The sequence below is a fragment of the Bos javanicus genome, chromosome 13, assembly GCF_032452875.1.
Source record: "Bos javanicus breed banteng chromosome 13, ARS-OSU_banteng_1.0, whole genome shotgun sequence".
Lineage (NCBI taxonomy): Eukaryota > Metazoa > Chordata > Mammalia > Artiodactyla > Bovidae > Bos > Bos javanicus.
In genome coordinates, this window is record NC_083880.1 from 18,624,873 (window position 1) to 18,649,275 (window position 24,403).

The 24,403-nt window shown below is 40.5% G+C and overlaps 1 protein-coding gene across 19 annotated transcripts in view; it reads left to right on the top strand.

Annotated features, from left to right (window-relative positions):
• The window catches only part of PARD3 (par-3 family cell polarity regulator), a 601,769-nt gene that overhangs the window by 85,710 nt on the left and 491,656 nt on the right, over window positions 1-24,403 (top strand). For all 19 annotated transcript variants that reach the window (XM_061435906.1, XM_061435890.1, XM_061435900.1 and 16 more), the window contains exon 2: window positions 7,091-7,192. In XM_061435906.1, the coding sequence (XP_061291890.1) occupies window positions 7,091-7,192 (102 nt within the window). The remainder of the gene's footprint in view (window positions 1-7,090; window positions 7,193-24,403) is intronic.

The window sequence follows — 24,403 nt, forward strand, 5'->3', positions numbered from 1 at the left end:
AATAAAGCAGAACGCCAGGCAGTTATTTCCTTGAGGTTGGAGTTCACCTTTGGTTTCAGGCTGCCTTTTTCTTTTTTGATTGACATATTAAATGAAGCCATCCACCCTTCAAGGGAGGCAGCAGGTTTGTGGTTTGCTCTGCTGTGTTGTGGTGGTGTCATGAGTGCTGGGTGTGGTTTGGGGTGGAAAAAGGGGGGCAGCAGAGATCGATCAATTGATCTATAGATTTCTATTGAAAATATCTTTAAAAATCTCAGAAAATTCCAAAAGCATAACTTGAATTTGCCATCCACACAGATGACTACACAGTTCTTGCATTGTTTTAGGTATTATACATCATCTAAAGTATACAGGAGGAGGTGGTAGGTTATATACAAATACTACATCATTTTGTACCAGGGATTGAACATCTGTGGATTTTGATGTCCCCATAAGTCTTAGAACCCCATACTGAGGGGGAAATATATCATGTCTATCTTGAACTACCAATGTTCATTAAAAAAAAAAACAAAAAACTTTACAACATACTTAAAGTTTCTTGCTTTTGCTTTAAGTAGATTGGAAGGATACTTAGCAAGATAATCTAGCAAGAGGCATCAATCCTACTGACTTTATATTGCTGTTCTACTGACTTTAAAGAGAATATGCAATTTGTGATGTCATTACCAGTGACTTCATTTGTCTCTGCAACATAACTTTCCTTGGCTCATAGGATGGACACATGCTAACCTTGAAGCCTTGTGTCACCATGCCCATTATTTTAAGGATGTTTTCCAACAATGTCTTTTGGTTTCTGAACATTATAGATGTGCAGAGTCAAGTGGTTCTACCAGGATTCTTATGAAAAAGAGCGGCATCTCCTAGAGAGGTTGTCGTTTCCAACTTTGAACCTGGTCTGTTCCACATTCTCCTCCATATTTCTGTGTGAACAGTTATGTTACTTCCTCTTTTTGTCTGTTTTTTGACTCAGTGTGGAAGATTTAACCCTGTTTCACTACGCTGTGTGTGCTTTGCCTCCCTCTCTTGCAACCACTTCTTGGATTTCTGTCTCTTTCTCTCTCTCTCTCTCACACACACACATACAAATGAGATTGATGTCACATTATTTTCTTTTAAAACTGCTCAGAGCTGAACCATGTAAGATACCTTTATTACTTATTCTTTGACAACTTGTGTGTTTTCTCTGGAATGAACAATTCTGCCCCCCACCCCTCTTTGGTTGGTCTTCTGTGAACTTGCAGCTAATTCCATCCCAGCTTGGCCAGCTGTTAAGTAGCGTCTCATTGCGTTGAGTTGCATGGGGTCCTCTCCCGGCCTCGTCTGACGACAGCTTCCACCATGACCTGCCCTTCCCACCCCTGGTAAGCACCCTGTGCGTTCTCTCATGGGTCTGTCCCCAGCTTCACGTGCCATGATGTCCTCATTCATGGTTAGGTCTCTGTCGGCACACATCTTCTAGGACTCACCTGAGACAGAGAGAGGGTAACTTTTTGGCGACACTTCGTCTCTGAAAATGTTGTTTTCTCCCGGCGCTCATGCTTTTCTGATAGTCGGTCGGTGAGGTCTAGAATTCTATGTTGTAGAACATTTCTCTTACGAGTTTTGAAGTCCCTGTGCTGTTATACAGATTTTGGTGTTGCTCTTAAAAAGGTCCAACCCATTCTGATTTCGGGTTGCTTTTGCCTTTGTTGTGGTGACTTGTATTTTACTTCGTGGAAGTTCCTTCCTTTCTTCATTCCTTCATTCTATGCCTCCCTCTTCTGGGATCTGATTCTTCTAAAACCTCACCACCAACCTTTCCCAAATCTTCTCACTGAATGTAATCTTTTTCTCTTCAGAACTCACAAAGCATTTTTTAAACTTACTTATTTTTAAGTGGAGGAAAATTGCTTCACAGTATTGTGAAGCCTCTGCCGTACATCAACATGAGTCACCTGGAGGTATACATGTTTCCTTTCCTTCTTTAACCTTCACAAATCATTTATATGTCTCATTTTCTTATGACCCATGGTCTGTCTGTTTCTAACGGTTTGCTTTTTTTTTCTTAGCTGATAAATTTTAATTTCTCACAGTAGGTCATGATTGTCAGTGTGTATACTCAATTTTTTTTGGATCAATGTGAATTTTCTAGTCATACGTTTACAAATCTATTCTCCTTTGAAGATTTCACAGGATATAGACCATTACTGTACACCGTGATTGAGGCAAGAGTAGGGTACCGTTTCTATTTGCAGATGGTTTTCTTGAAGCTCACGTGGGCGTAAAACATGTAGCACTTGTGTGTCACCACTTGAAAAAGCTCATTACCTTGTTGTATGGTGTGGTGTCTTGAGAGTCCCTTGGACTACAAGGAGATCCAACCAGTCAATCCTAAAGGAAATCAGTCCTGAATATTCATTGGAAGGACTGATGCTGAAGCTGAAACTCCAATACTTTGGCCACCTGATGCAAAGAACTGACTCATTTGAAAAGACCCTGATGCTGGGAAAGATTGAAGACAGGAGGAGAAGAGGACAACAGAGGATGAGATGGTTGGGTGGCATCAGCGACTCGATGGACATGAGTTTGAGTGGGCTCCAGGAGTTGGTGATGGACAGGGAGGCCTGATGTACTGTAGTCCATGGGGTCGCAAAGAGTTGGACAGGACTGAGCAACTGAACTGAACTGAACAGTGTGGTGATGCTCTTTGTGGAGTGGTGAGAGATTTCTTGAAGTTTGGGTAGGGATCATTCTTTCATTATGATTTTCCCTCCTCTGTTTCTCTTCCTGTGTCCTGGGATAGAGTGACATCAGCATTCTTTGCAGTTTGCACCTTATCAAATCTCTGTTTTCTTTCTAGCCAATCATAGAACTATCCCCTCCATCTTTTCCCCAGTCATCTTGGGCAAGAAGCAGTGATTCTGTGTGCTGGTTTGTCTCCTGGTTTCTTCTCTGGGCTCTGATCCATCTTGGGGAGTGTTGCCTGGTGGAGACATTTGCTTCTTGCTAGTCCTCTATCCCGGAGAAGGCAATGACACCCCACTCCAACACTCTTGCTTGGAAAATCCCATGGACGGAGAGGCCCGGTGGGCTGCGGTCCATGGGGTTGTGAAGAGTTGGACATGACTGAGCGACCTCCCTTTCACTTTTCACTTTCCTGCATTGGAGAAGGAAATGGCAATCCACTCCAGTGTTCTTGCCTGGAGAATCCCAGGGACAGGGGAGCCTGGTGGGCTGCCATCTATGGGGTCGCACAGAGTCAGACACGACTGAAGCGACTTAGCAGCAGGAGCAGCAGTGGTCCTCTATCTAGCCACTTGTTGTGAACCTTGTCTCTCATTTCTGGATTTTTTTCATAATGTAAACTTATTGTTGCTGTTCAGATCTTTGGTTATTTTTATGCCTATACTGTAAGTGAAACCTTTTAAAAAAATTGAGTATGTGTCACATTTGTTTTTTAATCCAATGACAAGTCTACTGATTGTAGAATTAATGTTTTTGGCATTTTTAAAAGTGGCTTATCACTGCTTTCTGTTTAGTTGTATGTATAAGTTGCTATAGCCAGGACAGCAATGATTTCTGCTATTAATTATTTCAAACTTCTTAGTGAAAACTACTGTGAAGTGGAATCAACGAGTATGTGCCAGCTTGTTTAGAAAACAAGTTTTTCTCCTGGGTACTTGACCATTCCTTGAAAATACAGCCAGTCCTCTGGGTATTTAGAGAGAATTGTGTGGACGAAGGCTGTCAGTTAACATCTCCTGAGAGAGAGCTCTTCCGAGGAGATGTATTTCTCAGTGGCGAAAAGCATCCTGGTTTTATACTCTTGTGGGAGGAGGTAATTTTCATGTGTGCTGCTCAGATCTGACTTTTTTTAGTGTCCTTTGCTCTGTTAGGATTACTGATGATTCCACTCTGTGTCTTCTCTCCAAGTGGTTGTTTCCATTCAGCACATGGTTCAGAGTGACATTTAGTAAGTACCAGCCTGATGAAAGCCTTGACATGTTGTCGTGGCTACTTGGCATAGCTGACCTCTGAATCAGGACTTCTCTGGAGGCAGGAATCAACAACTGAATCTCAGAATTGGACACACCCTGATCAGACAGTTGAAGGATGATCAGCCAAGTCTGGAGAATATTTCAAGGAGGAGGGAGTGACCAGCAGTGTCAGATTCTGCTGATAGACCAAGGAAGATGGGTCTTGAGAACTTGCTAGCAACACGGAGGCTGTTGGTGACCTCGATGGGCAGTCTTGGCACTTGTGGTGGGGCTATAGGAGAAGAAGAATCTGAGGTGACGGATCTTTAAAAAATGTTGCTATCAAGAGGATCAAAGTGTGGTAGCTCAAGGACAAAAGTAGGGTCCATAGAAGATTTCATACAATTATTTTCGCATCTGCAAAAATACAATATTAACAACTTTTGAAGACTCTGAGTTGACATCTGAGTGCTATTTTCCATGCTGTTATGGTTTTAAAAAATTAATTTTATTGAGGTATAGTTGATTTACACTGTTGTGTTAATTTCTACTGTATGACTGATTTAGTCATACACATATATACATTCTTTTTTAAAAATACTTTTTTCCATTATGGTTTATCACAGGTACATTGAATATAGTTCCCTGTGCTATATAAGGGGACCTTGTTGTTTATCCATCCGATATATGCTAGTTTGCATCATACTGTTAACAGTTTTTAGGAACTTTAACAGTAAGGCTAGAGATAGACTTTTAACCTTTCTTGGGATGTTCCAGTCAGGAGAAGCTCTTGGGGAAGAGGATGGCTGAGGAGTCTTGAGGGATGGAAGTGGTCAGCCTGGGGGGTAAGTGGGGCTCCAAACATTGGGCACAGTGGGGAGGGGTGCATTTATACAGGACACAGTGCAGGCTGCGAGAGGCGAAGTGGTGTGAAGGAGGCGGGACTGTGGTAGGTTCTCCAGTATCAGTTTAAGAGATTGGGAAATCTTTAGGAGGGAATTTATTTCCAGGGAGTACCTCCAAATGTTATAGAAAAGCAGTAGATTATGATCTCATGTGGAAAGAGTGAGGAGGGTCAAGAAGCTTTAAGAACGTGTTTTATAAGCTACATTTTAGAGGTCAGTCTGCTTCTGTGTTGGAGTAGGAAATGGCAACCCACTCCAGTATTCTTGCCTGGGAAATTCCATGGACAGAGGAGCCTGGTGGGCTCCATGGGGTTGCAGACGATTAGACTCAACTGAGCATGCACCCATGCTGCTTTGTGTGCATAAAAGTGTTTCAGAAATGAAAGCGGATATTCAAGCTGGTTAGGTCATCCTGCTTGGGGGAAGTGGAGGACAGGGTGGACCAGTGATAAATGGCTGGATTTGATGATGAAGGACCACCTTCTCTTTATTCAGCCCCCGGGTTATTCATTCTTCCCCATTTCTGTTGCAGAGTGAATGCCACTTGGGAAGGAAGAGTAGAAGTATAGTTTGTTTCAGGACTTTGTTCTTTAACAGCTCAACAAATCTAGAAATGAAAAATTCTGGAGCCTGGCTGGACTAACAGCAGCGGGTTTCCTAAGAACTCTCTAGGTGACGTGATTAATATAACCAGGGAATTAGCCGAATAAGGCCCATGTATGAAGGGGATGCCAAGAGAGGGGTGTGTGTGTGTGTGTGTGTGCGCGCACATGCGTTTGTGTGTTCTACAAGCTTACTCTCTGTGTTCTGGATGAACAGTTGATTTCAGTACTGAATCTCTCTTTTTAAATTTTTTGGCCGTGTGGCATCTTAGTTCCCCGGTTGAAAGTGCTGAGTCTTAACCTCTGCACCTCCAGGGAATTCCCTGAATTTCCTTTTAAAGAAGTCCAGATAAATGAGGGTGCGTGCAGAGCAACTGTGGAGTGTTGGCATAGTGGTCATGTTTAATAACTTTGAGAACTGGAACCTGAACTGTTTTCTGTGCTGATTAAAAAGTGACAGGGATTGATAATACATGTTCCATTTTAATGATTGCCTTGGAGGGCTTTGGAGTCCCTGGCTTCACCCTTGGAAGGTCTGAGTCAGTAGATACGGGGTAGGGTCCACAGTCTGTGTTTTTATTAATAACTGTCATTAATCTTGTGCCTCCTCCACCCCAGCCTTTCCTCTCAGAAAGAGCTGTACCTGACATCACTGTTTAAGTTGGTAAAATAGAGTGTTAATGTGAATTGAACTTTTTATTAGTAATTCTGTGCTATGGATGATTCAGTAGCTAATGGCAAAGGTTATAGTTTAGTGTATTTTCATTTTTGAATATACAAATGAGAATGATTGTAGAAGTTGAAAAACAGCTATGTTTTTTCCTCATGTCATTTTAGAACTTGGTTTGATGTTATATTCTGGGGTATATATTTTGTGTGTGTATGTGTGGGTGTGCATGTATATATGTGTACATGCATAAGTGTGCACACACACCCAGGTAGAAGTGTGTAACACTTAAAATGAAGTCCTTTGTCTTCTTTCTTCCCCAGCCCCACCCTTCAGGGATAAATATTAAACTGTTGGTGTGTATATCTGGGGACATTTTTCTATGCACACATACGAGCGTATGTAATTTTGTCTTTATAAAACAGACTCAAGCACACACGCTGTTCTGAGCTTGCTTTGTTCATTTGTGGTCTTAACATTCTTCTGCATCAGTATATTTTAGACCTGTTTGTAGTGATTACTTAGAGCCACCAAGGCAGACAGCCTCCTTTTCTTCAGATAGGCTGCAACAAGAGTTTTTCAGACACACAGTATGTGTTGCTTGCTTATTAGAATATCTCAATAGATTGGATTGGGGAGATTATTAAGTATTTCATATTGGGCCATGGGAAACTCAGCATACTTCAGAGGAATTACTGTTTTGTGTGCCGTGAGTTGTGCTGGTTTCTGCAGCTCCTATCACAATAGTATATCAGTGTCTGAGCCAAAGGGGTGTACATGCATGAGTGACTCCATCATAAAAAAAAGCAAAATGGACTCAAACATAGGGAGCCACCTGAATTTTCAATCAAGTGCCGTATTGTTGATGAGGTCAATTCCTTTTCATGGCAGGAGTTTATCCCAGTTTAAATTGTTGCGTTCCCTTTTGGTGGTGCTAACTTGCCGTATACTCTCATACAGGATCCAAGCTACTGGATACAAGTGCATCGACTGGAACACGGAGATGGAGGAATTCTGGATCTCGATGACATCCTCTGTGATGTGGCAGATGACAAAGACAGAGTGAGTTCAAGTCCAGGGAAGCAGCTCTGGTGCATTTTGTGAAGACTGGGGAGGGTGTGGGTGGAGGGGAGCACTTTCCTTTCTGTTTCAGAACTATTTTAAAGAGCATTTGGGCCACTCATACTGGTTTGTTTGTTTTATCGTTAGTGTCATGAATCTTTGCTTTCCTGAACCCTGGGGACTCAATACTAGGTTTTGGAAATTTTAAAATTGCAGCATTTTAAATGGAAACATGTTAAGACGTTTCCATGCCATTTCCCCCTTATTTTCACCAAACGTAACATCTTTCTTGACAACTCAGGCCTGTCATTATGATCATCGTTTCTGTTTTGATCCTAGTGGCTGGCATTCCCTGGCTACATTCCAGCGTCCTCCCAGTGGGCTTGGCTTCCAGGAAGCCACCCTTTCCTCTGTAGCTCCTCTTTGGGTACTGTCATACTGCAACACCATCTTCACTGTCAGCGCTGAAGCCATGGCCTGGACCCACCTCCTGTCTGTCCTCACTGAGGGAGGGGGCAGAGGAATGACTCAGGGTGTGCTAGGAGTGTGATGGGATGCTGGGCTCTGGCACAGGAATTCACAGATTCCACCCCTCTCAATCCTCCCCTGCCGCCTCCCGCTTTTTTTTTAGGCAGCTGGTTAATATGATTTTATTTCAGTATTTACTGAAGTTTTAAATATAATCACATAAAAACCAAACATTTCAAAAAGTGTGAAGTATTAGAAAGTCAATGAGTGCCATTGATCTTTCCATGCAAACAATCTCTTTTGCTGAGATAAGCAATACCAATTCTGCAGCTGGCAACATGTATAATATGATACTCTACCAGAGTTTAAAAATAGGCTTGATCAAGAGATTGCATGTGATACAACCAAAGTAGTGCAAATTCTTGGTTGGATGAGGTGCTGACTTGAGCAGGCTGTGGCCACGCCCCTCATGTCTGGCAGTGAGATGATGGGGAGGACTGGCCGCCGCATCCTCACCTGGTCATCACGGCCTGTGATAGCTCAGGGTGGGCTCCGCAGTGATGTTACGTCATGGGATCAAGGAAGGTGACTCTCCCAGCGATCACTCCTGTTCCTCCCAGGTGATCATTCCAGCCACCGGCCCCTTGCCTCCTGGGCTGTGGGCTGCTGCGTCTTCTTTACACCTGCATTCCCGACAGTTAGCATGGTACCTGGTTCAGAACCGCTTGATGTCTTATGTGTTTTCTTGAAATCTTAAGGAAAAGGAAAATTTCCAGGTTCCAGATATTGTGTAACGTCAAGGATATTTGATTCACTAGCACCTGCCATAGTGGGGTTTGTACCCTGCAGCTCCTGTGGGCTGGGAGCACCTTGTGTTGAAAATACAGAACTTTCCTGCCCATATGTGATTTGCTGCTGTTTCTCCAGGTGTCCGTTCTTCTCATGAGGCTCCAGGAGCTAGAGGCTCTCAAATCCTTTTGCTGCAATCCACATGAAGAAGCCCCTCTCGAGATTCCAATTTATAATCATTTTATTGTGCAGCTCAGCTCCAGAGCTTAGACAACTACAGAGATTTATGAAGGATTTAAACAGGTGTCCTTTCCCAGTCATAATGCTGCAAAGAGATGAGCTAATGTTGTATTGATCTTTTAATATTTTTTCTTCTCCCTTCCTCTTCTTTCTTTTCTTTTCTTGGTTGTTTTTCTTCTGTAAGATAATATGGCTTCTTGTGCAGAAAGAGAAAAATACCGGCAAGGACATAGCTACCCATGAGCCCAATGCTGCCTGAACCTCATTACTGATGCTGTTTGAGTGGGCTTTGCTTTTCCTGACACTCTTTTCCTTCAGACACACACACACTTTTTCTCTTAAATAGGAGGAAATGAGTAGTAGCCTGCCTTTTTGGAGTTGCTTATAAACATATTTCCATGTCCACTGATGGTGGCTTTGCTGACAGAACTGCACAGTGTTCTGTTTTAGGGAGTTTTGTGCTGGTTCATTCTTCCTGGTTTGGATTCTTGGATTTCTGTGGAGGAGGCCCTGTGGTCCAGGGTGTGTCCCTGCCCCCAGCAGCAGTGATGAGCATGCCTGTTTCTTCACCTGTTTCCTTTCAATTGAAGCATAGTTAATTTACAATTTTGTGTTAGTTTCAGGTGTACAGCAGAGTGATTCAGTTACACTTGTGCATATATTCTTTTCCATTATCAGTTATTACAGGAAATTGCATACTGTTTCTTTTCTGTGTTGAGCACAGATGTAGGTTTCCCCCAAGTTGGTGCCTTTTCACTCTACATTTTGACTTTATGTCCAAGTAAAGAGAGGGAGTAAGAATTGGCTCTGAGATTGCCTCCGTGCTGTGTCTCGCCCTGGTGTGTTGTCGGAACCGCAGTTGCCATAGGAGCAGGATGGTATAGCACCTGGCAGGTTCACGAAGCACCCCCATCAGCATTCACACTTCAGACACAGTTCACATTCTGAGTCGGTATTGAGACGTAGGTGTTCGGCTATTGGGTTATTGAGACTTATTTTATGGCCCAGTATATGGTCTTTTTGGTGGGTGTTTGGAGAGAGAGGAAGAGAGAGGGAGAGATAAGGAGAGAAAGAGAAGGTGGGGGCAGGGGGAGAGAAAGAAAAAAGAGAGAGGGAGAAAGAGAATAAGGCCAACTGTGATCTAAAACAGTTGCATATTAAAATCATAGGGTACTTAATAAACTGTTTTAGATTTTATATTCTTATGTAAATTTGATGGTGCTGAATCTGGATTTTCTGGAATCTTTTTTTATATATCCTTTATAGGTCAAAAAATATATTTTTAACCTGAGAAAGAAATACTTAAAATATAGTAAGAGAAATAAGTTTTCAGACAACTTTATATCATATAGATTAAATTTAGTTTTCAAAAAGAAAAATACCACTGACTAAAATAATTTTTAAATCATTGTTTTATTTGTTCCAAAATATTTAAATGTGTGTGTGTGTGCATGTGTGTTAGTCACTCAGTTGTGTCCAAATCTTTGTGACCCAATGGACTGTAGCCCACCAGTCTCCTCTGTCCATGGGATTCTCCAGACAAGAATACTGGAGCAGGTAGCTATTGCCTTCTGCAGGGGATCTTCCCAACCCAGGGATTGAACTCAGGTCTTGTGCATTGCAGGAAGATTCTTTACCATCTAAGCCATAAGAGAAGTCCAAATATGTGTATGTGTATAATTAATTTCAGTTTTTGAAGGATCATCTTCATGGACCCACTTTTAAGTTGTAACTAAAAAAATATAACTAATCCAGAATCTCAGCACCACATGAGTGTTGTTGGGTGATTGTTGTATTATTTTGTGTATTATTTTGAGTTCAAAGAAAAGTATTATTTGAAGTGATAAAGTTATTCAAAGTGAGGGATTGTGTGTAGTCAGCTGCATGGCTGTTTTCCATGGTTCTGAAATTTGATTCTGTATAATCACCTTGGAGTGTTTTCAACTTTTTTTGGCAGGTTCTCTGACTAAGAATCTTGCCACTTATTTTGCTTTTAGGTTAGAAAAGCAATCTTCTAAATAATATAATCCTTCTTTAAAAAAAAAAAACAGTCCTGCTTTTTGGAACTCCTCTGGGCTCCTGCCTTTTATACCCTCCACCCCTCAAGTGAGCCAACTCATTGGAAAGACCCTGATGCTGGGAAAGTTTGAGGGCAGGAGGAGAAGAGGGTGACAGAGGATGAGATGGCTGGATGACATCACTGAATCAATGCGCATGAGTTTGAGCGAACTCCGGGAGATAGCAAAGGACAGGGAAGCCTGGTGTGCTGTAGTCCATGGGGTTGCAAAGAGATGGACCCAACTCAGTGACTGAGCAACAACTCCTCAAGTGCCCCAGGTGCTGTTTTTGCTCCCAAACTGTGAAGACAAGACTTCATTGGCTTGTCCTCCTGGCAGTCTCCGTAAAAGGGCAAACTCAGAGATACAGATTTTATACCTGGTCATTGAATTTGTAAAATTATGAAAAAATATTTTTAACAGGGAAATTAGGATTAACAGGAAATAATTCAAATGATCACATAAGAAAATGGAAGTATCTATTTAGCTGTAATTTTGGTCACTATCCTTTAGTTATTAAAGTTCAATGCATAGCACCGAGAAGTTTTCATTCAGTGCCTATACGATTCCAATACCAGGGCTTATCCAGATGTATTCAACATGGTGTGAGTGTGGGTTGTCTTGGGTTCCTGGAGTAGGTTTGATTTCCAAAGACACAGAATATTCTAGAGTTAGGTTGAGCATGAGGATGTGCTGTGTGTGTTCCTCTCTTCTGGACATTGGTTCTTCCAGACAGGGTACAGAGTCAGCCTGCACGTGCTGTTACGCCGGTCTGTTTACTCTCAGAATCTGATTCTCAGTCTTCTCATTGACATCCTGCCAGATTGTGAAAAACCAAAGTGGCTTTCACGCGTTCTCTAGCACGGTTGACAGCAGCGGTAACTCAAGCCTTCCTGAATGGTACACTATGTTTTGTCTGAATTTCTTCCTGATTTGCTCTCCATTATTTATTATTTACTATCTCTGAGCTTCTCCTAGTTCTCTGTCCCTCCTGTCATTCCCTCTGTAAACTCTAGTAAACTGGGTACATAGATGTCTGGGTAGGAATACTGGGCATTTACTTCTCCCTGCAAGCTGGCACCTTACACTGACTGAAGGGTGGAAATGGACGTTTCAGGCAGACGTGATCAGCACTTAGAGTTGGGGAAGGATGCTTTGTGGGGGAGCAGTCAGCAGGAAGAGAGTCTTTCTCACTCACAGTATTGTCTTCTCCTAAGTCTTCGGTGTTGAAGGTGATTCAAGATGCGGTATCAAGCATTTCCTCTGTCACACTGGGATGTAGTTTTGTTTTGACCAAGGATGATGTCATGTGGTTCTATCTTGGTGATGACCTTGGGAAATATCTTTCATTTATCCATGTCTAGCTCTTTGTAGGAACGTTGGATGGGATAGCAATTTCAACTCTTTGCAGAGTTTGTTTGTTTAGAATGGGGTCTGGGTTGTCAAAGGGCTGGTTGCTGTGGAGCCAGCTGTCTGCTGCTTGTTGGAAAGAAGCCAGGATTCTCTGGGGGACAGTCTGGCTGGCCAGTGTCCTAACGTAGAAGAATATTGAGAAAAAGAAACTTTTAAAATGTATTGGCATTGTGGACAAGCAACCATTTCCACTTGTCAGTGGAAGCTAGCACAGAGACATTTGTGGAATAGACAAGTTAAAACTGCATTTTTGAACCAAAGCCAAGTGCCCCTCCTGCTGTTGAAGAAAGCTTAAGTGGAGAAGTTTTCAAACCAGGGTGCTGAATAATAATAGTAATAATAGTAATAATGAAAAGACAACACATGTAATAATCTCCCTTGAAGGATAAGACTTTTGATATATATTTTTAAAAATTATTCTTAGTTAATTTAACCTATTTATTGACTGAACACCTGTTGTGTGTCAGACATTGTGCTTTTCTGCTTTCTTGGGGCTTAGGATCTATTATGAGAGTCAGACTTACTGATAGATAATGATTTTGAAGAAAAGGAACGGTCCTGTGAAATACATGATTAAAGTCCCCTGACCATGCTCAGGGGGAAACAATACTTAAAAAAAATGTGAGTGAGCTGGAATTTGAAGGATAGCCAGGTGAGAACAAGGAAGTGTTAGGTGTTCAGATTTACATTTGAGAAATATCCCCAGTTGAATGTGTCAAGAATGAATGGGCGAATTTCCCTGATAGTCCACTGGTTAAAATTTTGCGCTTACAAAGCAGTGAGTTATAGGTTCTATCCCTGGGTGGGGAGCTAAGATCCTAGAAACTGGGTGGTTTGGCAAAAAGGTAAAAAAGGAATGAATGAACAGGAGTCATAGTGGAAAGGAATGAATGAACAGGAGTCATAGTGGAAAGGAATGAATGAACAGGAGGCATAGTGGTCCCAGGGGCCAGTTGGTGGGCTTCGTGGGGGATGGGAGATGGATGGAGGCTGGATCTGGTGGTGAAGTGGGAAGTAGGTGCATAGGCAGATCTGAGGTAGCTTAATAGGTAAATTTAATGGTGGGATTATTCCCCAAGGTCAGGAGTGTTGGAGGGGACCCAGGTGGGGGATCAGGATTTAGTCCTGACGTTAGCTGGTTGAGGTGCCCTGGAGGATCAGTTTGTCAGGTGAATATTTGGAACCAAAGCACAGATAAATGTGTGAATCTGATATAAAACTGTTAAAAAATCAGAGTAAAACAGCATTGAAAATATAGTCTAATTTTAATGAAAATAATTATACATCTTTGGAAAGGTTTTAAGGGACCAATTGAAATAGTTATCTCTGAGGGTGGAATAGGTGAATAACTGGAGATCTTGTTACTTTCTTTTTTTCACTTTCTCTGTAGTTCTCCTTCTGCCTAATTCCAATATGAAGAGAGCATTAGTCAGTTCTAAATTTAGGTTATAATAGGAACATCCTTTTTTTTTCTTAAAAAAAAAAAAAACAAACAAAAAAAACCCCAAAAAACAAAACTTGTGTGTGAATTGGCATAGCGATGATTTAAAGACTTTGCTAACTTGAAATTGAAATAATTTGTATAAATAGACTTCATTTAACTAGATGACTTGATTAATTTCCTCCTAAATGGATTTATTTGAGTTAGGTTCTAAATAAGAAAATATTTAAATTAAATGCCAACAGAGCACCAAATGTCTAATTAATTAATTCGAAGGGATTATTTCCCAACATTTAATTATTTCGTGAGTACTGGTTCACCCACTGCTCATTAGTTTGTGGGTGGGTGGGTCGGGGAGCACAGGGCCAGGTGTATCCGAGGTGGTGGTGGGTGAGGGGAGTTAGCTGAGGGGGACGGAAGCAGTAGGACCTTTGCTGGTGGGGGCTGCCTGTGGAATCATGGCTGGGCAGCCTTCCTGGGGGAGGCTTTGAGGACTTAGCTTGGCTGGGGCCACCGGTGAGTCAGGGGGAGTGGGGGTAAGTTATCATTGTTAACGGTAGGCTGGGGCTGGCTTCCCTGGTCTGCTGCGTGTTGCTTTTCTATTGCTTCATCAGCAAGGGGCATCTTGGGGGTGGCTGCTGGGGGGTGGCTAAGAGGCTACAGTGCTCCTGTCTGAATCCTGGCCTGACTTAATGACCTGTGGTAAATCTTGACTTCTTTATGACCTTTGGCAAAGTATTTAATCTCTGTAATCTCAGTTTTCCCATCTCTAAATGGTGAATAGTAATTGTATTACCTTGTAAGTTTGTATTAAGTTTAAACCTGAGAATTTGTGTTAAGGTTTCAGCATTGTGCTTGGCAAAAATAAGACCACAGGAAACGGTAATTTGATCATCCTTGATCACTGTTGCTGCTACCATCTTTGGATTAGGGTAACTATTCATTCTTAAATACCACCTTCTAATGATTCAAAAACAAACATATAAGCTGGGCTATCTTAGGTATTTGTTTTATAAAAATAATTTCTATAGATATTCATTTTTATTTACTTACTTTAGTATTTCTATCAATTTGAAGAGAACTTGGTACGAAATAGATGCTCAGGGATAGCTGAGGGGGGAAATAGGTTATTTTCTTACAAACAAACCAAAAGTTTTGACATCAAAAGCAAAGGCAACAAAAAGCAAAATAAATGAGTAGGAATATATCAAATTAAAAAGTTTCTGCTCAGCAAAGGAAACTACCAATATTAGGAAAATGCAACCTACAGAATGGGAAAAAATATTTGGAAACCATTTATCTAATAACTCAAATAACTAAAAAAAGAACACCAAAAACAAAACCCAACTGGGTCAAGTAATGGACTGAGGAAATGAATAGATATTTTCCCAAAGAAGACATGCAGAATTACCATCAGGTATCGAACATGTACTCAACATGACTGATCATTAGGGAAACACAACTCAAAACCACAGCATCAGCTCATGCCTGTCGGAGTGGCTGGTATCAGAAAACAGGAGACAGCAGGTTTTGGTGGGAATGTGGGGTAAAGGGAGACCGAGGCCTTGTTTACTGTTGGTTGGAATGTAAACCGGTGTAGCTGCAGGGAAAAACTGCATGTAAAACTCTCAAAAAATCAAAACTAAAATTACCAAAGTATCCAGCAATCCTTCCTCTGGGTGTTTATGTAAATCAAATGAAAACACTGTCTTGAAATGATATCCGCCCTCCCATGTTCATTGTACTATATTATTCACAGTTGCCAAGATATAGAAACAACCCCAGTGTCATCCATGGATGAATGGACAAAAGAGCGTTTACACGCACACAAACACTCACAGGAGTACTATTCAGCCGTAAGGAAGAAGAAAATCCCATCGTCTGTGACAACATGGGTGGACCGTAGGGAATTTGTGCTAAGTGAAGTAAGTCAGAGAAAGACAAATATGTATTGTACGATCTCATTTGTATATGGAAACCAAAAAAAAGCCAAACCTGCAGAAGCAGAGATTAAAAGAATGGTGGTTACTAGGGGCTAGAAAGTGGGAGAAAAAAAAAGGGGTGATGTTGGTTAAAGGGTACACAGTTAAGATGAATAAGAACAACATAATGATTAGAGCTAGTAATATTGTATTACATGCTTGAATGTTGCTACTGACAGTAGATTTTAAATGTTCTCACCCAAGAAAGGTATGGTAATTATGTGCTGTGATACAAATGTTACTAATACTCCGGTGGTAATTGTTTTGCAGTATAATCAGTGCATCAAATCAACACTTTTTACACCTTAAACTTACATAATGTCATATGTCAGTTACATCTCAAGCTGGGGAAGGACAGGAAGGAAGGCCTTGTTTATGGTTTTAAGATATTACTTGGCCAACACTGACAGTTCTCCAGAAAAAACAGCACATCTCAAAACAAGTACTCCTGAATAAATGCTGTGAAAAGGTATTTTATAACAACTTTCATCTTTTAAAATGTTTTGTGTAGGTTTTCCTTTCTCTCATATCTCAAGTGCAATGTATAAAATTCAACTTTTCACATGTACAATAAACTGTTATCATCACAAAAAGGAAAAAAAGGAGGAAGGTTGGTGACTGTTGGCTTCTTCCTCATTGATATTTTCTGAATGATTTTGGAGAAGTAATTATAAATGATAAACATGATCATCCTATTCATTCATGCAACTATTAATAAAGGATAGAAAGCATTTTTTTCCCTTCCTGGATTGTGTAGTAAAAAAGGAGGAAAATAGGAAAAGTGTGGATCATTTGACCCTCTTATAATTCCAAAATAAGTCAACTAATAAAACTGAACCCTCATATGCTACATATCATAGCAGGATAGAGATGTAACTTTGTATCAGCCCTGGGAGTTGGGTATGGTAGTGTCCTTGGTTTGAGCAGTGGGAAAACCAAATATACTTTCTAAACCTGCAGATCTCTTTCACTTCCTTGGGATCCTGCCTGGCCTCAGATAACAAACATTTTAATTGCTGGTTGGGGTTGGAGAAAGAGGCTAGTTTAGCTAGTAAAAATATTGATTTTAACTACTATATTTAATTTTGTCAGACTACTTGTATGTAATCTTATATGAGTATTCAAATGCCAAAAGTTTTGTCATGTGTAATTGTATCACAATGATTATCAAAATGATTGATTATTATCACAATTATTGATGCCCCATGTTCCTATGTAAGACTAAGATTACAGCATCTGTTTGAACAAAGGTTAAGCAGATCTTACAGATTCACTCATTTCTTCATTCATTTCATCCTTCTGACGCCCATTCAACAAATGCTTTTCAGTCTCTAATATACTGGAGAAACAGATGGAGGTACTGAGGGCATATTTGTGGTATGATGTCCTCTTATCTCACAAAGCTCTCCTTGCAGTGAGAAAAAGAGACCCTGAAGACAGTGAGTCTTGGCTGTAGTGGAGCATGGGTGGGAAGGACAGCTCTCAGGACACAGGTGTGCTGATTTCAGTGAATGAGAAGGAGCAGATCTGGGAATAGCCAGAGGCAGAGGGAGCAGCTGGAGGCAGAGGGAGCAGCAACCTGAAATGGAAAAAAGGATGCGGGATCTGAAGGGGATGAGTGTGGCTGGGTTGCAGTGAGCGGCTGGGAGAGGGGAAATGGTGGGGTTGGAGAGGAAGGCGGGTATTGAGGACTACATTAAGCTACTAAATTCAATAGAAAGCCATTAAACTGTGAAACTGAGAGGTGACACAGAGAGATAATTTTAGAAGGTGGATTTGGGAAGAATGCATTCTAGGTGTGAGGAGTGAGGGCAAAGAAGATATATTGAGAATGATTTAAGAGTCTTAACTGGAGCAAGATGGGTATACAGAGGTTCCATTTCATATACATGGAAGATGTCACAAGTGGAATAAGGATTCAGGGTTGGGGACAGTCAAGTCTTCTTCCTGTTGAGACACTGAACTGATTTTGCAATGCCAGTGAGACATCCAAACAGACATTGACATTGACCTACTTGACATCAGTAGGTCATTGGACATATAAGCTCAAGGGGAAGATCGTAGTTGGAGATATGAATTTGGAAATAGCTACTACATAGAATAGATGGTATCTAAAGGCGTGTGACAAATAGTATTTCCATGTGGCAAAGTTTACAGTCATTCTGGTCACCTTTATTGGTTCCTCCAAGATTGCACACTCTCATCTTATTGCTTGCCTTCACTGTGATGGAAAATACTAGTAACATTTTAATTAGAAATTAGTATTAAAATGTGGAAAAGAAACTCCTTAAATTCTTCTGAGTCAAAACGTTTGAATTAGAATAACTTTAGGTTTAGATATTGAGGAAAACAACTGAGTGTAAAAGGCTATAAAGAGACAGCTCAGGGAGATGACGCCTCAGACACAAGACTGGTAGTATTATTTCTAAGACATGCACAGAAATGTGTGAATGCTGTAACCATTTGATCTTAGATGGTCTGGACATGATTGTCTCCTAGGAAAGAGCTTATTTAATACAATAAAAGCATGTAGTTAAAATCAGAAACTCACTTGGAATAGCGGGATCCTATAATCTGTATCCTGTATTTCAGAATTTTGATAGTCCCTCCATTGAAATGCCCAATAGATTGCTTAATTTCTTATAAAATATGAAGCAACACTTCTTTTTAAGGGGATAGTCCAATGCTGACTGCTCTCAGGCATTTTGTTATTAGCAGCAGTGTGTAGTGTTGGCAGAGATTTCTCAGTTCTAGGAACTTGAGACTGAAACCTAGCTGTGCTTACATTTTCTTTTTTTAATAACAGCATCATTTTCTTTAATTTAGCTCAGATGTGTTTTTTGAGCACCCCTTCCATTCCAGGCAGAACTTGAGATATTGAAGGGAATAGACAAATGCTTACTTTTCACCATCCATTGTAAAACAGGAAGATGAAAGGTTCTAATCCTGTGTGCCATTTCTGACTTTCCCTCTTACAGAGCGGCAGCCTTAAGTAAAGATAATTCTACCTTCATTTGACATAGCAGATGATTGCTTTGTTTAGTATTGTCCCCATTAAAGTTCTTGTACTTGTATGATTTATCAGCTATATATTCTGGTATAATCTAATGTTTGGTTATGTAGTTTTTACAGTTATGTAGTTTCTTTAATGATTGGTATATGTGTGTTTTTAAAAACAATAATGTTACACCACTTGTTACAAAAATGAACTCTTAGGATTATGAGCTAAGTTTAAAAATATTGCCTTGACTGCACTTCCTTTCAGTCCTTGGGTTAGGCTGTGTGTGTCCCACAGCACTGAGTTTTGTGGGAGACTCTAGTATTAACCATGCCAGGAACATTCGTTGTGTTGTGAATATTTGTGATTGAGTTCTCTGAGTTTTCATCGTTCATTTTCCTGACCCCTCCTCCCACTCAAGCTTCATTCAGCTGGACTTGAGACAAGCTGAAGGTATGATGCTGCCTTTGGAAAGGATGTAAAACACCCTCCTCTCCTTTCTGGGGCAGAGGACAGGTATTCCAGACTCCTGTTCATTTCTCCTGTGACTCTTTTGTCCTATACTTTTCTGGGTAAAAGTATTTGAGCATTGGATCGCTTCAGTTCTCATTCATTGGAAGAAGAGAATGTTTGAGGAGTTTAGAAAACAGTGTTTGCTAATTAAGAGGGCTCTGCCTTTGAAGTAGGGGTTGGGGCTCCGTCCTGTCCTGGCACCAGCTGTCTGTTTTGGCAAGGAATGAGTTAAAGAGACTTCTCTGAACCTGCTGTGTTTACTCACACCTTGCTGACTCCTAGGTGTGTTGTTACACCCTGTGTCACTCCTGACAAGTACTTCTGGACTGTTTAACTGGTGGAAGGTGTTTTCGTCTGGTGCAGAGGAAGCCGTGTGCTTGGTCTCCCTGCCCTATGCAAAGCTCTCGTCTTCCTGGGGGCTTACATATATGGAAAGGGTTCTTTCCTGTGTTTCCCACCTGTCTCTCATTTGTTGCCCTTTCTAGAGGACTGAGCGAAACACAGGGCTTATATCTGGGTTTGGGGGATCATTTTTGTTTTTTTCTGTAGTTAGTTTTGGAACCTGAGTCACCGTGGATTTTTGCCTTCTGATGGACTGAGATGGCAGACAGATTGACAAGGAAACCTGCAAAGAGATATTACTCCTTTTCTGGAACCTCTCGGAAAGATTCAGTGAAGGCCCTGAGATTTTCAAGGTCATTGAACCTTAAAAGAGCCACTTCAGAAATCAGCAAAAGGCAGGTTGGTACAGAAATTTCTGATCTCTTCAAGTTTCCTTTGGAGTCGAAAGTAGTTGAAACTTTTGAGAAAAGCTTTGAAAATTTGATTTGAAAATTTAATTTGAAAATTCTTTCAAGGTTTCAAAAACATTGCTATTTTCTGCGCCATCCATCAGTTAATGGATGTGTATTATTTGTGTGTGTTCATTTATTACATGGGTTTAAATTATTCACTGTTACAACACAAAGTTGTCATGGTATCAGAAGTTTCTGATTCCTAATATGAATTCTTCTCCTAAAAGTTTGTTTCAATGAAGACTCTCATAGTACCAAAACATCTCACTGAAAGGATTAGTTGACTTTTGTGCATAAACAAAATATTACACTGAATGCAAATTAGTGTTTATATACTTTCATAGGAATATTGTTCTATAGGACTATATGGAATTAAACTTAAATTAAAAGAATATATTTTATATTAAAAAAATAATTGGAGGCTACTCCTTGGGAATATAAAAAATGATAGGAAGCGATTCTGGCTGTGTGCTTTCTTGTTTAGTTTTACTATCTATGTGTTATACTGTAACTTAACAGCTGTTAAAAGAATACATGTGTGCTGTGTGCTGTGCTGTGCTTAGTCGCTCAGTCATGTCCACCTCTTTGTGACCCCATGAACTGTAGTCAGCCAAGCTCCTCTGTCCATGGGGATTCTCCAGGCAAGAATACCGGAGTGGGTTGCCATGACCTCCTATAGGGGATCTTCCCAATCCAGGGATCAAACCCAGGTCTCTTGCATTGTAGGCGGATTCCAGGGAAGCCCAAAATAGTACATAGAATAGTACATAGAATTTTTAAAATAGTATTGTCTATTAGGATTGAAAAGATTCCTCCTCTTAATGTTAATATTTTTGGAGCTCCCTTTCAGTTACCAAAGAACAGTAATAATTGAATAAAAAGTCAACTAACATCTCACATAGAATGTGATTTTCTTTTTACTTCATCATTTATTTTTGGACAAGGGCCCTGGGTTATGTGTGCCCTCCAGTGGTCTTTTGTAGAATGGTTATTTTTGAGCTCCATTAAGAAGCAGTGGTAATATCCACACCACTACTAGGGGAAGAATTGTGCTTTTAACATTACAGAGAAGTTCTTCAGAACAACTTCCTTCATACAGTTCAGACCCAGCTCAAATATGTGATATTTATTTGGATACTTTCTGAAGGATGTGTGTTTCGGAACATCTCTCAGTGGTTTGTAGGACTGGACAGTGAAAACTCATGTTAGTATGTACCATCACTTTGATCTTTATTTTGGACCTGACTGCTAATATTGAGTAATTTTAATTTCTTCTTTTTTCCCTTCTTTTCCTTTTTACCATGAAGAACATTGACATTTCAGATACGAATCAAGTCCAAGACATTCCAAATCACTAACCTATTTTCTCCTGCAGAAATCACAGCCATAGTAGATGTTTGTTGATTAGGGATTCTCAACAATCCTGATTTTTTTTTCCTAGTTATTTATGCACAGATCAGTGTAATTTGAATTGCGGACACAGATTAAAACCTGTTTTTAAGAAATTAAACTTTCTACGTAGAGTGTACATAAAAGAAGATGAGAAATTAATGAGGAAATCAAGGGCGCTGATTCAGATGTCAGAATCTTTTCTCTACATCCTCGAGGAAGTACAGAGTTGAAAACTCTGCTTGAACTTGAGGGTGGGACCTGTGTGACAGCATTCTATGCTTGAGAATTTCAACAGAAGCACTCTGTCTTGTCATTAACGATTCCACGCATTGTTTACAGAAGTAGGGTGTTCACCTCCAGTTCTCCGCCAAAATCCAATTTGTCTAATTAAATTCTGCTGAGCATTTCTAACTTCCTGCCTGAAACGCATTCTAATTGCTTGTGGTTCCAGTGGTGGTAATAATAGTGATGGTGTTCTGCTCTGGTAAACATGTGTTTAAGTGATTACATTCCAACCTGTCGGGGAAGATGAGGTTACTTTTTCACGTTAAAGATGAAAAAGACTTGGTTTTTTGGAGGACGCACGGGGATGTCGGCTGTATTGGTGATGAGTTCAGATTCCTATGCAGAGTTCCTGGGTCATCTTGTATGTACAGTTGGTGACACTCTTGACCAAGAAAGGCACCTACCCTCCCCCCAAGGAAGACACATCGCCTCCTCAGAACCTTGTTTCTCTCCTTGAAGCCAGTGTGTGAAATGTCAGCAGCCATATAATTTCAGATTCCTGCATTGTTTTGCTTTAGGAAAGGTTTCCATAGGTTTCAAAATCAGGGTTTTGTATACTTTTGGTTGTGGGTGGGGGGAGGGGGTAGTAATGGTTAGGACAAGAGTGTAAACCTTTGAGACTTGTCAAGGGAATTAAGATCTCATATTAAGTGCAAAAAAACTAAGCAGAAATGTTGTGTAGTGGACAGTTTACTGGGCTCACAAGGCAAAGCAGTTTAGTGTGTGTGGTTGAAAATCTGTCTCAGCAAAAACACAACCAAGGTTTTTGGAGTCAGTGGTCAGAATTTGTGCCTCCAGGATCTGTGTGTGGCCCAGTGTGTGGATGTCCGTCATTTGCTATGACACCATCATTGCTGTCAGTCATCTGTGTGTCTCTGTCTCTATGCTGACTTACTTCTACATCCTGAGTATATAGAAAATCAGCATGTAGACTCAAAAGTCAGCAGAATGACACATTCTGCTTAATGATTAATGATGGAATAACAAGGAAGCTAACTCAGAAAGTTAGATGGTTTTTTAATTCAACAAAAAGGAACTTTAAGAGCCTTAGGTTATATAGACATGTATTTTATCTGCTAAAGAGCCTTCATTTTTAAGTAGAAGGCAAAGACCTTAGAATAAAGTTGCCTTGGTCTTTTAGGGCCTGAAGGTAGTTATTTTGGATCCGTTTATTGGTTATCTTCAAGTACAAAGCAAAGGAAATTGCGTGGATTTTGTATTCAAACAGAGTAGAAAATTGTTTTATCTATAGTGTGTGTGTGAAGATAACATGCTAAGTCTTTTTCCATGTTCTATTAAGAGTGACTTGTAGAAAGATCACAGTTGGTCAAAGTGTAGCTCTGGTTGAATGAAGTTGTCTTCTTATACCAACCATTCCTTAACGATAGACAGTGCCAGTGCTCATCAGTGAGAGACTGCAGTTATGTCCAGAGTAATTTGACGTATAGCACTGTATTGTAAAACACTAAAACATATGTCCTTGTTCAGTGCTTTTGAGAAAACTACTTGGAAAATATTTAACAAGTTAGGAATATGTAGCGGTTCTCTTATTTCATAAAATGTAGCCACTTTTTTTTTTAAAGAGGGAATGATTTAGAAATAGAATGTATATGTGTGGATAACTTGGAAGAATTTTTTGTTTTTGTTTTTTTGTTACCAGAATAGTTTTTCTAATCATAGCAGAAAAGATAGTGCTGCTGATGTCACCCAGGTGGGAAGAAGTGTGTTCTTGATGAGTTTTGTGACATAGCTTTGCTGTGTACATAATAAAATGTCATCAAGTTCTATTCTCTTTCACTTTTGGGTTGCAAAAGTTGTATATTCTTGCTTTTCTCACAACCTCAATTAATGAGAAGCTCCTAAACTTAAATGCAATTCATGTTTTCAAGAATAGCTTATATATTTTTTAATATTAGGTTTAGCTTTACCCTGTGTAATTAGATGAACTGTGCAGATGGTATTACACAAAGTATCAGTTTAAAAAATACAACCCTTTAGTATTTAATACCCTCGCATTATTCTAGGGCGAATACATTTTCTTGTGAAAACACGTTGTCCCCAGATTGAGAGAGTTTTGATTTGGATTGAAGTAAAGTGGCAACCCGCTCCAGTGTTCTTGCCTGGAGAATCCCAGGGACGGGGGAGCCTGGTAGGCTGCCGTCTATGGGGTTGCACAGAGTTGGACACGACTGAAGTGACTTAGCAGCAGCAGCAGCAAGTTCTCTTTAGTTATTTTTCGAGGGATTTGTTCCAGCATTAATTGTACTCCTTAGTTATCCTTTGACATTTCTTGATTAGGTAGTTTGATCTAAAATAGCAGCCAAGTTAAAGTAGGCTGAGATAATTTTGAATTTAGGAATAGATTAATCCAGAGCTTTTAATACATAAAGGGAAGTGAAATAAATGCATGTAGGTGTTAATGATGAATTGTATCATCCTTGAGGTGAGCAAAGGAAGACTGCTGAACAGTGAACTGCTAAAAGAATCAAACAGGCCAGGGTCTTTCAGATCAGATCAGATCAGATCAGTCGCTCAGTCGTGTCCGACTCTTTGCGACCCCATGAATCGCAGCACGCTAGGCCTCCCTGTCCAACACCAACTCCCGGAGTTCACTGAGACTCACGTCCATCGAGTCAGTGATGCCATCCAGCCATCTCATGCTCTGTCGTCCCTTTCTCCTCTTGCCCCCAGTCCCTCCCAGCATCAGAGTCTTTTCCAATGAGTCAACTCTTCGCATGAGGTGGCCAAAGTACTGGAGTTTCAGCTTTATCATCATTCCTTCCAAAGACATCCCAGGGCTGATCTCCATCAGAATGGACTGGTTGGATCTCCTTGCAGT